The following is a 16,515-nucleotide window of genomic DNA, read 5'->3' on the forward strand; positions in this document are numbered from 1 at the left end:
CCAACATGGTGAAACCCCGTCTCTACTAAAAATGGAAAAATGAGCCGGGCATCGTGGCATATGTCTATAATCCCAGCTACTCAGGAGGCCGAGGCATTAGAATCGCTTGAACCTGGGACGTGGAGGTTGCAGTGAGCCAAGATCATGCCATGGCACTCCAGCCTGGGCGGCAGAATGAGGCTCCATCTCAAAAAAAAAGGCTAAGACTTGGGGCCTCAGCCTTCTCATCTGAGCAAGGGAGAAAAAGGTGTGCTAGAGGGGACTGGTACACAACCCTGGCTTGTGGATGGAGAGGAGAGAGGGAGGGAGAGACTGGCAGGGGGTCTAAGATCTTGAATGTCTTGGCCTCCTGGGTCAGCTTCCTAGAGGCAGCAGACTTGGCCTGAGCCTAGCAGGACCCTCACCAGTGTAAACTCTTCCATCCAGTGGATTTTTTTTTCCTTGAAGACAGGATCTTGCTCTGTCGCCTAGGCTGGAGTGCAGTGGTGTGATCATAGCTCACTGTAGCCTCAAACTCCTGGGCTGAAGAGATCCTCCGACCTCTGCCTCCCTAGTAGCTAGGACTACAGGCGCATGCCGCCATCCCCGGCTAGTTTTAAAGTTTTTTTTGTAGAGATGGGGTCTTGCTATGCTGCCCAGGCTAGTCTCAAACTCTTGGGCTCAAGCAATCCTCCCGCCTTGGCCTCCCAAAGTGGTGGGATTACAGCCGTGAGCTACCGCGCCCAGCCCACCCTGTGGATTTGATGGACAGCTAAGGTTAGAGTGAGGGTGCTCTGTCTCCATGGATACCATTCCCCAGTCCTGGCTGTCTTCCTTTGGGATCTGCTGGTTCATTGTCTTCTGCAGAGCCCTGAGAAGAGCACACCTTCTCACTGAGTCCAGGTTGCCATCCTGGGATTCTGGGCATGGCAGACACCAAAAGGACTGTACGATGGAGGCAGTGACTGCCACTCTCTATAAAGAGGCACCCCCGACCAGGCATGGTGGCTCACGTCTGTAATCCCAGCACTTTGGGAGGCCAAGGTGGGCAGATCACTTGAGGTCAGGAGTTTGAGACCAGCCTGGCCAACATGGTGAAACCCCGTCTTTACTAAAAATACCAAAAAAATTAGCCGAACATGGTGGCGCACACCTGTAATCCCAGCTACTCAGGAGGCTGAGGCACGAGAATTGTTTGAATCCGGGAGATGGAGGTTGCAGTGAGCTGAGATCCCACCACTGCACTCCAGCCTGGATGACAGACTGAGACTCCATCCTAAAAACAAAACAAAACAAAACAAAACAAAACAGAGGCTCCCTCTCTACCAGGCAAACCACGGCCATCCCCTTTGCCTCTCCTGGGCCTAAGGAGGCCTGAGTGACCTCGGACCTGCCCCTTTTCTCCCTGACTTTCAAGAAGTTCTTTTTTTTTTTTTTTTTTTGAGACGGAGTTTCACTCTTGTTGCCCAGGCTGGAGTGCGGTGGTGCAATCTCGGCTCACTGCAACCTCCACCTCTCAGGCTCAAGCAATTATCCTGTCTCAGCCTCCTGAGTAGCTGGGATTACAGGTGTGTGCCACCACACCCAGTTAATTTTGTATTTTTAGTAGAGACAGGGTTTCACTATGTTAGACTAGGCTGGTCTCGAACTCCTGACCTCAGGCGATCCACCCCCTTGCCCTCCCAAAGTTCTGGGATGACAGGCTTGAGCCACCATGCCCAGCCCAGGAAGGTCATTTCTTATTCTCTTCAGTAAGAAATGGGCTTGAGCACTGTCCCCAGGCAGCCTCCAAGATACACCTGTGAGGCCACTGGACATCGCTGTTCCCAGGGCCGAGCTGATCCACAGGTTTCAGTGTGGCTTTTGTTCTGTAGTAGATTGACAAACAGGTTTCCCCAGGGAACACAGGGGCCACAGTGGGAGTCTGGAAGGGGATTTTGAAGGTCTGACTCTCCAGGTAGGAATTTCAGGCAGGTTGGGTTGGGGGGCCAGATTTGGAGGGTCCCCTCGAATGCCAACCGTAGATGGATGCCAAGTGCATGGGGAATATGGGGACCAGCCTCTGTGGCAGCACCGGGTCTCCCTAACCTCACTCCTCTCCCCTTTGACAGTGGCAAGCTGGTGTCTCCCAAGTGGAAGAATTTCAAAGGCCTCAAGCTGCTCTGCAGAGACAAGATCCGCCTGAACAACGCCATCTGGAGGGCCTGGTATATCCAGTGTGAGTGGGCACCACCAGCCTCCCCCGCCGGGAGGGACCGCCCCTGCAACCCTCCTGCCAGAGGGTTCTACATGGTGACTGCCCAGGAAAACCCCCAGGGCCCTCAAGGCCAGCACTAGCAGAGTTCTGCCAACGTTTTTTTTTTTTTTTTGAGACATAGTCTTGCTCTGTTGCCCAAGTTAGAGTGCAGTGGTGCCATCTTGGCTCACTGCAACTTCCGCCTCCTGGGTTCAAGCCATTCTCCTGCCTCAGTCTCCCAAGTAGCTTGGACTGCAGGCACCCACCACCATGCCCAGCTAATTTTTGTATTTTTCGTAGAGACAGGGTTTCACCATGTTGGCCAGGCTGCTCTCGAACTCCTGACCTCAAGTGATCTGCCCACCTTGGTCTCCCAAAGTGCTGGGATTACAGGCATGAGCCACCATGCCCAACCCTGACAGCCTTTTAGGGGGAGACCAGGCCCCCAGCACCAGGACTCCTGAACAGCTCCTGACCTCCAGGGGGTCTCGGAAAATGTGTCCCAAAGGGTGGTTTCCACTGTGAAGCTGGGCACAGCAGAGGTCACCCCTCAGTAGCACTAGGGTAGGCTGAGATTTGGGGTACAGTTTAAAGCCCATTTTGCATCCCATTAGCATAGTCAGGTGCCTTAAATGCCAGGTTGAAAAGGGCCATTAGACACTAGTGGGGCCAACTGCATCACTTTGTAAATGGAGAAACTGAGGATCCCGCATGGGTCTCCATCAGCCTTTCATTGAAGTTCTTCCTGAATATCCAGTAGTTGCCCACCATGGAGAATTGGGCAGAGGGGATCCAGAGAGGCCATGCCATCTAGTGGAAGGAACTCTGGACTTGGAGTTGCCCAGAGCTAGTTCCTCCACCCCATCTCTGCCCCTGGCTGGCTGTGTGACTTCAGGCTAGTTGCCTACCCTCTCTGAACCTGCTTCCTTATCTATAAAAACGAAGCCACGGTGGCTCACGCCTATAATCCCAGCACTTGGGCAGATCACGAGGTCAGGAGATTGAGACCATCCTGGCTAACACGGTGAAACCCCGTGTCTACTAAAAATACAAAAAAATTAGCCGAGTGTGGTGGCGGGCACCTGTAGTCCCAGCTACTCGGGAGGCTGAGGCAGGAGAATGGCGTGAACCCGGGAGGTGAAGATTGCAGTGAGCGGAGATCACGCCACTGCACTCTAGCCTGGACGACAGAGCGAGACTCCATCTAAAAAAAAAAAAAAACGAGGCCAATAGTCCTACCTTTCCTTTCGTGGTTGGTATGGAGACAACAGGTATTCAAGGGTGTTGCCGCTAAGCTGGTGTCCAATACATGATATACCCTTGAGGAGGTCACATTCATTTGGGAACACCCCACTCCCCATGGCAGGGCAGCAGAGGCAGAGAGGACTTGGATCCATCAGCCCTGTGTTGGGACCGTATCCAGCTCAGGTTCTGCTGCAGGATCAAAGGCTGCACTAAGCTGGGAATGCAAAGCCCCGGAGAGACCACACGCAGTATTCTCTGTCCTCGCCCCACTGGATTTCATCCAAGCAGGGAGAGGACGTGTTTTCTGGTTTCCATTTACCTACATGCCAGGCACTTTTGTAAATCACCTTATTTAAGGCTTCCTAGCAACCCTGGGAGATAGGTTTTATTACCACCATTTTATGGATGAGCAACTGAGGCTCAGAAGGCAAGTGACGTATTCAGGTTCACAGAGCGTAAAAGAAGCAGAGCTGCAGCTGGCTGGAAGTCCATAGTTCCCCGACTCCAAATTGTGTGGGGGGGAGTGTTTTGTTTTGTTTTTTAATATGAAGTTTCGTTCATGTCGCCCATGCTGGAGTGCAGTGGCGTGATCTTGGCTCACCGCAACCTCCATCTCCCGGGTTTAAAAGATTCTCCTGCCTCAGCCTCCTGCACCACTCCTGGGGCAAGAAGGACTTTCCAATTTGTATTGTTTCATGTTGTTTGTTTACTTCCCTTATCTGTCCCGCTAAGCTGTGGGCACCAAGTAGCTGGGATTACAGGCGCCTGCCAAATTTTGTATTTTTAGTGGAGAGACAGGGTTTCATCATGTTGGCCAGGCTGGTCTCGAACTCCTGACCTCAGGTGATCTGCCCGCCTCAGCCTCCCAAAGTGCTGGGATTATAGGCGTGAGCCACCACACCCAGCCTACAGAAGAAATTTCTGATGACAGTTGAGGCACGATGTCACCTGGGGTCCTCACCCAGACACACCAGTCTCCAGCTATCGTACAAGTTGCTGGAAGGACCTTAGGTTCGGAATCAGACAGAATGAGGTTTCAGTCAAGCCCTAGCACCCCCTAACTGTGTGGGCTTGGGAGAGTCTCCGGCCTCCCAGAGTTACGGTAAGCTTGCGAAGCTTGTGAAGATGGGGATGACAGGTCCTGTTTGTTTTTTCTTGGTTTTCTTTTTTGGAAACAGTCTTGCTCTGTCACCCATGCTGGAGTGCAATGGCACGATCTCAGCTCACTGCAACCTTCACCTCCCAGTGCCAGCAATGATTGTGCCTCAGCCTCCCAAGTAGCTGGGACTACGGGCGCCTACCACCATGCCTGGCTAATTTTTGTATTTTTAGTAGAAACGGGGTTTCGCCATGTTGCCCAGGCTGGTCTTGAATTCCTGGCCGCAAGTGATCTGCCCACCTTGGCCTCCCAAAGTGCTGGGATTACAGGCACAAGCCACTGCACCTGGCTAATAGGTCCTATTTCTGAGGTTCACTGAGTTTTCAGTGAGATCATCCGTATCTCACTGTCATAGTCATAGCAGCACGTGACACACATACAACAAATGTCAAGACCCCTCCTCCTCCCTAAACGCCAAAGGTTTGAAGGTGGGCTTCATGGGAGCGGGGAGGAGAGGGGCTGCTTGGCTTGATGCCCCTAATGTCTCGCCTTAGGGCTCAAGCAAGAAGGGCCCTGCCACCCCCTGCAGGCTCCTAGCCTCTAAGATCCTTCCTTTCGTGATCCAACAGTCATTCTCCCACACTCTGAAATCGTCTTGGTTTCCTGGGAGCTCCCCAGCACTTTGCACCGCTCTTGGGGCAAGAAGGACTTTCCACTTTACATTGTCTGGTGCTGTTTGTTTACTTTCCTTATCTCTCCCACTAAGCTATGGGCATCCTGCCTGATCCATCCATGTGTCCTGTCCCAGTATCTGTCCCAGCATAGGTGCAAAAGGTTAGGCGGCTGAATGAAGGGATGAACTTCTCAGCGTTAAACAAAGCCTGCCCCAGCCCCCAGGAAGGCACAGCCTTTCCATGAGAAACAGTCCAGAGCATGGGATCGCTGGGCTGGGGAGGGGAGAACCACTCAGCCCTGACTCTCTGGGAGCCCTGGACAAACTTTTTTTTTCTTTTCTTTTTTTTTTGAGACGGAGTCTCACTCTGTTGCCCAGGCTGGAGTGCAGGGGCGCGATCTCGGCTCACTGCAACCTCCGCCTCCCGGGTTCAAGCGATTCTCCTGCCTCAGCCTCCTGAGTAGCTAGGACTACAGGTGCATGCCACCACGCCTGGCTAATTTTTTGTATTTTCAGTAGAGACAGGGTTTCTCCATGTTGGTCAGGCTGGTCTCGAGCTCCCAACCTCAGGTGACCTGCCCACCTTGGCCTCCCAAACTGCTGGGATTACAGGCGTGAGCCACCACGCCTGGCCTAACAAACTTTCAAAATTTTATTTATTTATTTACTTATTTATTTATTCATTTATTCATTTATTTATTTTGAGACGGAGTCTCGCTCTGTCGCCCAGGCTGGAGCACAGTGGCCGGATCTCAGCTCACTGCAAGCTCCGCCTCCCGGGTTTACGCCATTCTTCTGCCTCAGCCTCCTGAGTAGCTGGGACTACAGGCGCCCGCCACCTCACCCGGCTAGTTTTTTGTATTTTTTAGTAGAGACGGGGTTTCACCGTGTTAGCCAGGATGGTCTCGATCTCCTGACCTCGTGATCCGCCCGTCTTGGCCTCCCAAAGTGCTGGGATTACAGGCTTGAGCCACCGCGCCCGGCCTTAATTTTATTTTTTGAGACGGGGTCTCGCTTTTTCACCCAAGCTGGAGTGCAGTGAAGCCAACATGGCTCACTGCGGCCTCCAATTCCTGGGCTCAAGCAATTCCCCCACCTCAGCCTCCCTAGTAGCTGGGACTATAGGCATACGCCCCCACACCCAGCTATTTTTTATTTTTAATTTTTTGTAGGGGCAGGGTCTCACTAGGTTGCTCAGGCTGGTCTCAAACTCCTGGCCTCAAGCAATTCTCTCAGTTCAGCCGCCCAAAATGTTGGGGTTACAGGCATGAGCCACTACATTGTACCAGGACAAATTTCATCTTTGCTGGTGTTTATTTCCTCATCTGGAAAGCCAAGGGCAGACACACTTTGAGACCCTCCTTCCTTATCTAGCCCCCTGGGAGTCTATGCACCCAAGGACCCATCCCTTTGTTTTCTGTCCAAGCTGGGCTCAGAAACCAGGACAAAACCCCTCCTTCAATCCTATGAGTGTCCATTTTGGAGAATGCTTTTTTTTTTTTTTTGAGACAATCTCGCTCTGTCACCCAGGCTGGGGTGCAGTGGTGCGATCTTGGCTCACTGCAACCTCTGCCTCCCGGGTTCACGCCATTCTCATGCCTCAGCCTCCCAAGTAGCTGGGATTACAGGCATGCGCCACCATGCCTGGCTAATTTCTGTATTTTTAGTAGAGATGGGGTCTTACTATGTTGCCCAGGCTGGTCTTGAACTCCTGGATTCAAGTGATACAGCCACCTCAGCCTCCCAAAGTGCTGGGATTACAGGTGTGAGCCACCGCGCCCAGCAGATTCTGGAGAGCGTTCTTTAGGACAGAACTTTGTAAATGATGCTAAAAAGCCCTAGTCAATTTCATGTTCCAGTGGTCCCCCTTCCTCTGTGTCCTCGTTTGTCCCAGAGGAAGTTGGCTGGGGCGGGAAGGGCCAGCAGCTGTTCTCTTTGTCAGAGCAGCCAGGGAAAGTCTCAGGTTGCCTCTAAGTAGACCAGCTGCATGTCAAGCTCTGTGCCAAAGGCAGGAGCTGCTTTTACTCCCTGTCGCAAGGTGAGCATGTAAAGACCTGACAAGCCAGGGTGAAGGGGAGGTGGGCAGCGCTGTGGGCTTTGGGAGGCAGGAAGGCTTCCTGGAGGAGGCGCTATCCTGAATTGTGGACAGAGGAGGGAAGGTAAGAGGGGTTTCCTGTAGAATAAGACCAGAAGGACTGGATGTGGTGGCTCACGACTGTAATCCCAGCACTTTAGGAGGCCGAGGTGGGCAGATCACTTGAGGTCAGCAATTGGAGACCAGCCTGGCCAACATGGAGAAACCCCATCTCTACTAAAAATACAAAAATTAGTGGGGCGTGGTGGCGCATGCCTGTAATCCCCACTACTAGGGGAGCTGAGGCAGGAGAATTGCTTGAACCCAGAAGGCAAAGGTTGCAGTGAGCCAAGATCAGGCCACTGCACTGCAGCCTAGGTGACAGAGTGAGACTTCATTTCAAAAAAAAAAAAGGTGGGCTATGTGACTTCAAAGTGAGGTGTATAAAGGAGACAGGGAGGCCGGGTGTGGTGACTCATGCCTGTAATTCCAGCATTTTGGGAGGCTGAGGCAGGTGGATCGCCTGAGCTCAGGAATTCAAGAGCAGCCTGGGCAACATGGCGAAACCCCGTCTCTACCAAAACTACAAAAAACCAGCCGGGCATGGTGGCACATGCTTGTAATCCCAGCTACTCGGGAGGCTGAGGTGGGAGGATCACTTGAGCCTGGGAGGTGGAGGCTGCAGTGAGCCAAGGCCGTAGCACTGTACCACTGCTCTCCAACTTGGGTGACAAGAGTGAGACCCCGTCTCAAAAAAAGGAAACGAGGAGCTGGGAGAAGCAAGTGGTGGCCCAGTCATGAGGAGGGGGAGGGGCTTGGAAGCCAAGCCAAGGAGTGTGGACTTTGTCCCAGAGGCAGTAGGGAGCCATAGAGGGTTCCAGACCTGAACTGCACTTTAGAAATAATTGACCTGGCTGCAACTGGAAGATGAGCTTAGAGTGTAAAGCTGGAGTCAGGCAGGTCCCTGTGAGAAATGACACCAGGCCAGGGGTGACACAGTGAGAGAGGATGGAGGGGAGGGGACAGTGGGAGAAATGTCACAGATCCTATGAGATTGAGACTTTTTGTCTCAATCAGACCTGGAATATAACAATCAGACCTGGAATGCTGGGAGTCAGTGGGGTTTTTGTGGCAAGTTTTGGGACATCCTAGGGAGGGTCTCCAGGCAGCTGGATATGAGGCTAGAGCAGGAAAGGGCCAGAGTGAGAGAGGCTGCCGGGTGGGCATTGCAAAGGAGTCAGTGAAAAGTGGTCAGGGGCTGGGCGTGGTGGCTCACGCCTGCAATCCCAGCAATTTGGGAGGCTGAAGCAGTCGGATCGCTTGAGCCCGGGAGTTTGAGAACAGCCTGGGCAACATGGTAAAACCATGTTGAATTTTTTAAAGAATTCATAAATTAGCAGGGTGCAGTGGCATATGCCTGTAGTCCCAGCTACCCTGGAGGCTGAGGTGGGAGGATCACTGGCACCCAGGACGTGGAGATTGAAGTGACCCAAAATCCCTGCCACTGCACTCCAGCCTGGGCGACAGATTGAGTCCTTGTCTCAAGCACACACACACACACACAAAGTGGACAGGGCCTGGTGCAGTGGCTGACACCTGTAATCCCAGCACTTTGGGAGGCTGAGGTGGGGGATCATTTGAGGTCAGGAGTTGGAGACCAGCCTGACCAATATGGTGAAACCATGTCTCTATTGAAAATACAAAAATTAGCCGGGTGTAGTGACGCCTGCCTGTAATCCCAGCTACTTGGGAGACTGAGGCAGGAGAATCGCTTGAATCCAGGAGGTGGAGGTTGCAGTGAGCTGAGATCGTGGCATTGTACTCCAGCCTGGGCAACAAGAGCAAAATGTCATCTCAAAAAAAAGAAAAAAAAAAAGTGGCCAGGGAAGCTAGGAGATAAAGAAAAGCCTGGTGAGCTCAGGAATTCGAGGCCAGTCCAGGCAATATAGTGTGACCCTGTCTCTACCAAAAAATTAAAAATAATAATAAAAAAGAAGAGGCCAGGCACAGTGGCTTACGCCTGTAATCCCAACACCTTGGGAGGCCAAGGCAAGAGGATTCCTTGAGCTCAGGAGTTCGAGACCAGCCTGGGCAACACAGGGAGACCCTGTCTCTACAGATAATTTAAAAATTAGCCAGACATGGTGGTGTACGCCAGAGGCTGAGGCGGGAGGATCACTTGAGCCCAGGAGGTCAAGCCTTCAGTGAGCTATGATTGCACCACTGCACTCTGGCCTGGGCAACAGAGCAAGACCCTGTTTCAGAAAAAACAACAAAAACAAAAAAGAGCCTGGAATGTGTGTTGGGGCCAAGGGCAAGAGCCGGGGGAGAGGTCAGGATTGGAGACTGGGAGGGGAGGTGGAGGCCTGGAAGAGGACGCAGGTTGGTGATCAGAAGTGAACCAAGGGTGGTTCTCTGCAATGAAAGTGGGTAGTGCCAAGCCTCCTGAGGCAGAGGACCCAGGGCTGTAGGCCCCTGGCCTCCCGGTCTAACCAAGACTTTCTTTCTTTCTTTTTTTTTTTTTGAGATGAATTCTTGCTCTGTCACCAGGCTGGAGTGCAGTGGTGTGATCTCACTGCAACCTCCACCTCCCCTTGGGTTCAAGCAATTCTCCTGTCTCAGCCTCCTGAGTAGCTGGGACTATAGGCATGTGCCACCATGCCCGGCTAATTTTTGTATTTTTAGTAGAGACGGGGTTTCACCATGTTAGCCAGACTGGTCTTGATCTCCTGACCTCGTGATCCGCCCACCTAGGCCTCCCAAAGTGCTGGGATTACAGGCGTGAGCCCCCGCGCCCGGCCCTAACTGGGACTTTCTGGAGGCAGCTCACTCCCTGCGGCCTATGGTCCCACAATCCATTCAGCAGTCTTTGCCAGTGTACCTACGGGGCTCCAGAGGGACCCAGAGAAGGTGTGGGAGACTGGATTCACAGTGCCCCCTAGTAGAGGAAGATCAGGCTAGGTGCGGTGGTTCAAGCCTGTAATCCCAGCACTTTGGAAGGCTGAGGCAGGTGGATCACCTGAGGTCAGCAGTTCAAGACCAGCCTGGCCAACATGGTGAAATCTCCTCTCTACTAAAAATACAAAAATTAGCTGGGCCTGGTGGCGAGTGCCTGTAATCCCAGCTACTCAGGAGGCTGAGGCAGGAGAATCACTTGAACCCGGGAGGCGGAGGTTGCAGTGAGCCGAGATCACGCCACTGCACTCCAGCGTGAGCAACAAAAGTGAAACTCCATCTCAAAAAAAAAAAAAAATCTAGGTTACAGCATCCTCTGAGAAGACTTCCTGGATGAGGCAGCATGGGCACTTAATCTGTTGTTGGTTTTTTTTTTGTCTTTTTTTTTTTGAGGGGGGTGGGACGGAGTCTCGCTCTGTCGCCCAGACTGGAGTGCAGTGGCGCAGTCTCGGCTCACTGCAAGCTCCGCCTCCTGGGTTCACGCCGTTCTCCTGCCTCAGCCTCCCAAGTAGCTGGGACTACAGGGGCCCGCCACCACGCCCGGCTAATTTTTTGTATTTTTAGTAGAGACGAGGTTTCACCGTGTTAGCCAGGGTGGTCTCGATCTTCTGACCTCGTGATCCGTCCGCCTCGGCCTCCCAAAGTGCTGGGATTACAGGCGTGAGCCACTGCGCCCGGCCATGGGCACTTAATCTGAACGTCAAAGGCCAAGCAGGATTTCGTAGGGTGTCACTTGAGTCCCAGTTCCCTGGGATGAGGTGGGGGATGAGGAAGCTGGGTGCCCCTAACCTGGCCCCCTTCTCTCAGATGTGGAGCGGAGGAAGAGCCCCGTGTGTGGCTTCGTGACCCCCCTGCAGGGGCCTGAGGCTGATGCGCACCGGAAGCCGGAGGTAGCTGGGTTCTGGACCGCCTGCCCACCTGCTCACCTGCCCACCCACAAGACCAGCCCCTGCCTCCTGTAGCCTTGCGCTGGGCAGACAGGGATGGGGTGAGGGGTGGGAGATGGCTGTGCGGTGCTCTCCTCCCTACTGATCCCCCTCCCCCGGCCCCTACCCCAGGCCGTGGTCCTGGAGGGGAATTACTGGAAGCGGCGCATCGAAGTGGTGATGCGGGAGTACCACAAGTGGCGCATCTACTACAAGAAGCGGGTCAGTGGCGGGGCCCAGGGAGGCCCCAGAGCTTTCCCCTGCGGCTGCCGGTTACTGCCCGCCTCGGAAGATCCCCGGAAAGGGGATCCTGACCTCCCAGCTTGCGCCTCTCGGGCCCTCCATTCAGTCCCGAGCCGACAGCGCCACCGTGTGGCCACAGGGCCTCCTAACAGCCTCCTTACCCGGAGGTCGGGGGAGCTCCTAAAAGGAAATGGGGGATCTCACTGCTTGTGAGTTGGGGAGACATTTGGGGGGAAGTGATGGAGGCTGGGCAAGGGATCCGGTGTCCAACTCTGTGTGTCCCTGCAGCTCCGTAAGTCCAGCAGGGAAGAGGACCTCCTGGCCCCTAAGCAGGTGGGTGCTCTGTAAGTCCAGCAGGGAAGCGCATCTCGTCGCCCCCCCAAGTAGGAGGCAGAGAGTTGAAAGCTTCCGCCTGCGTGTGGCTGGGCGTGAGGGTGGGATGTGGGACGTGACTGCCGTCCTGTGGTTCATTTGTTGAGCTCTTTTCTTCTTGGGGGATGGGGTTGCGGGGGTGAGAAGACCCCAGGTCATTGAGCAAGTGGTGGGAGGTATGAGAGAACAGGCAGACCAGGCCGGGCCTGGTGGCTCATGTCTGTCATCCCAGCACTTTGGGAGGCCGAGGCGGGTGGATCACCTGAGGTCAGGAATTCGAGACCAGCCTGGCCAACATGGTGAAACCCCATCTCTACTAAAAATACAAAAATTAGCTGGGCATGGTGGCGCATGCCTGCAGTCTCAGCTACTCGGGAGGCTGAGACAGGAGAATCACTTGAACCTGGGAGGCGGAGGTTGCAGTGAGCTGAGATCACGCCACTTCACTCCAGCCTGGGCAACAGAGCGAGACTCCGTCTCAAAAAAAAAAAAAAGAAAAAGAAAAGAAACAAAAACAAAACAGAGGGACCAAAGAACTGGGGTCTCAGACAGGAAAAAATCTAAAGGGCAGGAAGGGGACCCCTGTATCTGCATCCTGGTCTGTCTCCTAGGGGAAGTTCTTAGAGGCCGATGGAGTGATCCTGGCCCTTCAAGCAGCAAGCCAGGACCACTAGGGAAAGGTGACAGAGGTGTGCACAGACAGGCCCTCTGTCCTGCTGACCACTTGACCCTGGAGAGGGGTGATATGGAAGGTTGGGGCAGTGGGAGCTCTTCAGCGGCTGCTGACGGCTCTGTCTCCCTAGGCGGAAGGCGGGTGGCCGCCGCCGGAGCAATGGTGCAAACAGCTCTTCTCCAGTGTGGTCCCTGTGCTGCTGGGGGACCCAGAGGAGGAGCCGGGTGGGCGGCAGCTCCTGGACCTCAATTGCTTTTTGTCCGACATCTCGGACACTCTCTTCACCATGACTCAGTCTGGCCCTTCGCCCCTGCAGCTGCCGCCTGAGGATGGTGAGGGTCTGAGAAGGGGCAGGGGAGAGGGGTGAAGGCCTGTGAGATTCCAGGAGGCCAAGGGAGGGATGGCTGGGGATGGGGGTGGAGACCCCCACTCCTCCCTGCCTGCTACTGCTGATGTCACCACTGCTGCCTCTAGCCTACGTTGGCAATGCTGACATGATCCAGCCGGACCTGACGCCACTGCAGCCAAGCGTGGATGACTTCATGGACATCTCAGGTGGGGCGAGCCCCTCCCCAGGTGGGGTGGACAGGCAGGATCCGTGTGAGAAAGGCCGATGAGCCTATCCCAGGCCCCTCTGGGGGAGCAGATAGTCTGGGTGGTTTCTTTTTTTTTTTTTTTTTTTGAGATGGTGTCTCACTCTGTCATCCAGGTTGGAGTGCAGTGGTGCCAACCTCTGCCTCCCAGACTCAAGTGCTCCTCCCACCTCAGCCTCCCAAGTAGCTGGGACTACAGGTGTGCACCACCACACCCGACTTTTTTTTTTTTTTTTTGTATTTTTGGTAGAGATGGGGTTTCACCGTGTTGCCCAGGCTGGTCCCAAACTCCAGAGCTCAAGCCATCCTCTTGCCTTGGCCTCCCAAAGTGCTGGGATTACAGGCATGAGCCACTGTGCCTGGAAGGTCTGGGTGGTTTCTGAGGGGTCTTCCTGGTCTCCTTTTGTACAGCTGGTGTGGCCTCCAATGAGGGCAGGGCCCAAGAGAGTACCTGGCCAGGGAACCAGGGGCTCCCAAGAAAGCAGTGAATGCCGGGACCCTCTCAGGGGAGAGAACTTTGAGTTATTTGGGTCTATTTATTTTTCACACAATGCATTTTAATCCATTGTGTTATTTGCTAGGCCAGGTGTGGTGGCTCACACCTGTAATCCCAGCACTTCTGGGAGGCTGAGTCGGGCGGATCACCTGAGGTCAGGAGTTTGAGACCAACCTGACCAACATGGTGAAACCCCGTCTCTACCAAAAATAGCAAAATTAGCTGGGCGTGGTGGCAGGCGCCTGTGATCCCAGCTACTCAGGAGGCCGAGGCAGGAGAATCGCTTGAACCTGGGAGGCGGAGGTTGCAGTGAGCCGAGATTGCGCCACAGCACTCCAGCCTGGGCAACAGAGCAAGACTGTCTCAAAAAAAATAAAGATAAAAAAGACTGGGTGCGGTGGCTCACACCTATAATCCCAGCACTTTGGGAGGCCGAGGCAGGCAGATCACGAGGTCAGGAGATCAAGACCATCCTGGCTAACACGGTGAAACCCTGTCTCTACTAAAATACAAAAAAAATTAGGCCGGGCACGGTGGCTCAAGCCTGTAATCCCAGCACTTTGGGAGGCCGAGACGGGCGGATCACGAGGTCAGGAGATCGAGACCAGCCTGGCCAACATGGTGAAGCCCCGTCTCTACTAAAAATACAAAAATTAGCCAGGCATGCTAGTGAACACCTGTAATCCCAGCTGCTCGGGAGGCTGAGGCAGGAGAATGGCGTGAACCCGGGAGGCGGAGCTTGCAGTGAGCCGAGATCCGGCCACTGCACTCCAGCCTGGGCGACAGAGCAAGACTCCGTCTCAAAAAAAAAAAAAAAAAAAAATTAGCCGGGTGTGGTGGCGGGCGCCTGTAGTACCAGCTACTAGGGAGGCTAAGGCAGGAGAATGGCGTGAACCTGGGAGGCGGAGCTTGCAGTGAGCCAAGATCATGCCACTACACTCCAGTCTGGGCAACAGAGCAAGACTCCATCTCAAAAAAACAATAAAAAATAAAAATAAAAAATAAAACTATTTACTAGAGGACATTTCAACCATGCACACACTAGTAGAGAAAGTAGTTCAGCAAAGAAACTCCCAAGTCACCATCACTGATGTCATCGACTTATCAACTCTTGGCCAGTCTTCTTCTTTTATTTTTCTTTTTTCTTTTTTTGAGAAGGAGTCTCGCTCTGTCGCCCAGGCTGGAGTGCAGTGGCACAATCACAGTTCACTGCAGCCTCAACCTCCCAGCCTCAAGTGATCCTCCCACCTCAGCGTCCTGAGTAGCTGGGACCACAGGCACGCAACCCTATGCCTGGCTAATTTTTTTTTATTATTATTTTTTGAAGAGACAAGGCCTCCCTGTATTGTCCAGGCTGGTCTAGAACTCCTGGGCTCAAGAGATCCTCCCACCTCAGCCTCCCAAAGTGCTGGGATTACAGGTGTGCGCCACCATGCCCAGTGTGTTATTTTAAAGAAAATCCCAGGCATCATATCTTGTAAAGCTTTTTTTTTTTTTTTGAGACAGAGTCTTACTCTGTCACCCAGGCTGAAGTGTAATGGCTCCATCTTGGCTCACTGCAACCTCTGCCTCCCAGGTTCAAGTGATTCTCGTGCCTCAGCCTCCCAAGTAGCTGGGATTACAGGCTCACGCCACCATGCCCAGCTAATTTTTGTATTTTTAGTAGCGAGGGGGTTTTGCCATGTTAGCCAGGCTGGTCTTGAACTCCTGACCTCAAGTGATCCTCCCATCTCAGCCTCCCAAAGTGCTGGGATTACGAGTGTGAGCCACCACACCTGGCCTAAAACAATTTTTGTAAGTCGTGAGTGTCCCTGTCTCCCTCTCCTGACCCCAGGGCCACCAAGTTACTGATTCCTCAGTGTCCTCCCAGAGATGCTCCTGTCGGTAGAAGCACATGTGGACAATTGTCTCTGTTTTCACAACTGACTTTCCAAGTGGCCTTCCTCACTCACCCATAGGTCTTGCAGGTTATTCCCGACAGCCACACATTTAGGGGTCCTCGGAGCTATGTGCAGGCCAGTTAGAATATCCAGGCTCAGCCCATCTCACTGAAGCCCCCGGGGACAGCAAGAGGGTCCCTGGGATAAAGGCTTAGTCCTAGTGACCTCCTAATTCCTTCCTCGACGGGATCCTGGGCCTGTCAATCAAGAGGTGGAGGCCTATGGGGCGGGGACTAGGGAATGAGGAACCACCCCCACCCCTGCTCCAGCCCTGGGCGGGGGTGGGGGCTGCCCAGGGGCAGAAGTGTGCATGGCAGTGCCCTGGGAGCAGGCCAGCCTGGGAGGGCAGCGGCCCTGTCTGGGCACACAGCGCCCGGCCACAGGTAGGAGCCCAGCCACCCCCACCTGGGGTCTGGGCAAGACCAGCAGGGACTGGGGCTAGGAGGCGATTTCTGGCAGACCCGGGTGGCTGCTGGTGCGTGGGGGAACAAGTGTGGGCCTCACATATCAAACATCCTATGTACCCAGAGGGCAGAGCGCACTGGTACCACCCAGACAGCAGCTCTCATTGCCCCCAAGAGCCTCCCACTGGGGAGGCCCAGCTGGATACCCAGGGAGGGGACCAGAACTCTATGGAGGCAGGAGGCTTGGTGAGGGGGGCTCAGGGAGGCAGCCAGAGGCAGAGGAGCTCAGGGAGGGGATGGCAGGTCAGGTCCATGGAGGGGATAGAGGCTAGGGAGGGACTTGGGCCCTGGTGAGCAGCTTGGGCTGGGAAGAATCTTCTCTCAAGGCAGGGTGGATTCTTGAGACAGGCCTGGGTAGCGATGGTAAGGGGGTGGCTGGTGACTCAGGGATGAGAGGGGCTTGCTGCGCCATGAACCCTGCCCGGGCCCCAGGGAGGAGGCCACAGCTGTGGGCAGGGAGGAGCCCTAGGCCCTCAGCGGCCGGGGGCCAGGCAAAGCGTGAGGCTGATTCTAGAGCCAGGGCCTTGGGGGCCTAGTGACAGGACCT

General features: G+C 54.2%; 1 protein-coding gene across 4 annotated transcripts in view; it reads left to right on the forward strand.

Annotated features, from left to right (window-relative positions):
- The window catches only part of MLXIPL (MLX interacting protein like), a 32,608-nt gene that overhangs the window by 6,542 nt on the left and 9,551 nt on the right, over nucleotides 1–16,515 (forward strand). For all 4 annotated transcript variants that reach the window (XM_030933395.1, XM_030933393.1, XM_030933394.1 and 1 more), the window contains exons 2-7: nucleotides 2,091–2,197; nucleotides 11,069–11,151; nucleotides 11,320–11,409; nucleotides 11,719–11,763; nucleotides 12,606–12,807; nucleotides 12,950–13,030. In XM_030933395.1, coding sequence (XP_030789255.1) covers nucleotides 2,091–2,197; nucleotides 11,069–11,151; nucleotides 11,320–11,409; nucleotides 11,719–11,763; nucleotides 12,606–12,807; nucleotides 12,950–13,030 — 608 coding nt within the window. The remainder of the gene's footprint in view (nucleotides 1–2,090; nucleotides 2,198–11,068; nucleotides 11,152–11,319; nucleotides 11,410–11,718; nucleotides 11,764–12,605; nucleotides 12,808–12,949; nucleotides 13,031–16,515) is intronic.

The sequence above is a fragment of the Rhinopithecus roxellana genome, chromosome 6, assembly GCF_007565055.1.
Source record: "Rhinopithecus roxellana isolate Shanxi Qingling chromosome 6, ASM756505v1, whole genome shotgun sequence".
Lineage (NCBI taxonomy): Eukaryota > Metazoa > Chordata > Mammalia > Primates > Cercopithecidae > Rhinopithecus > Rhinopithecus roxellana.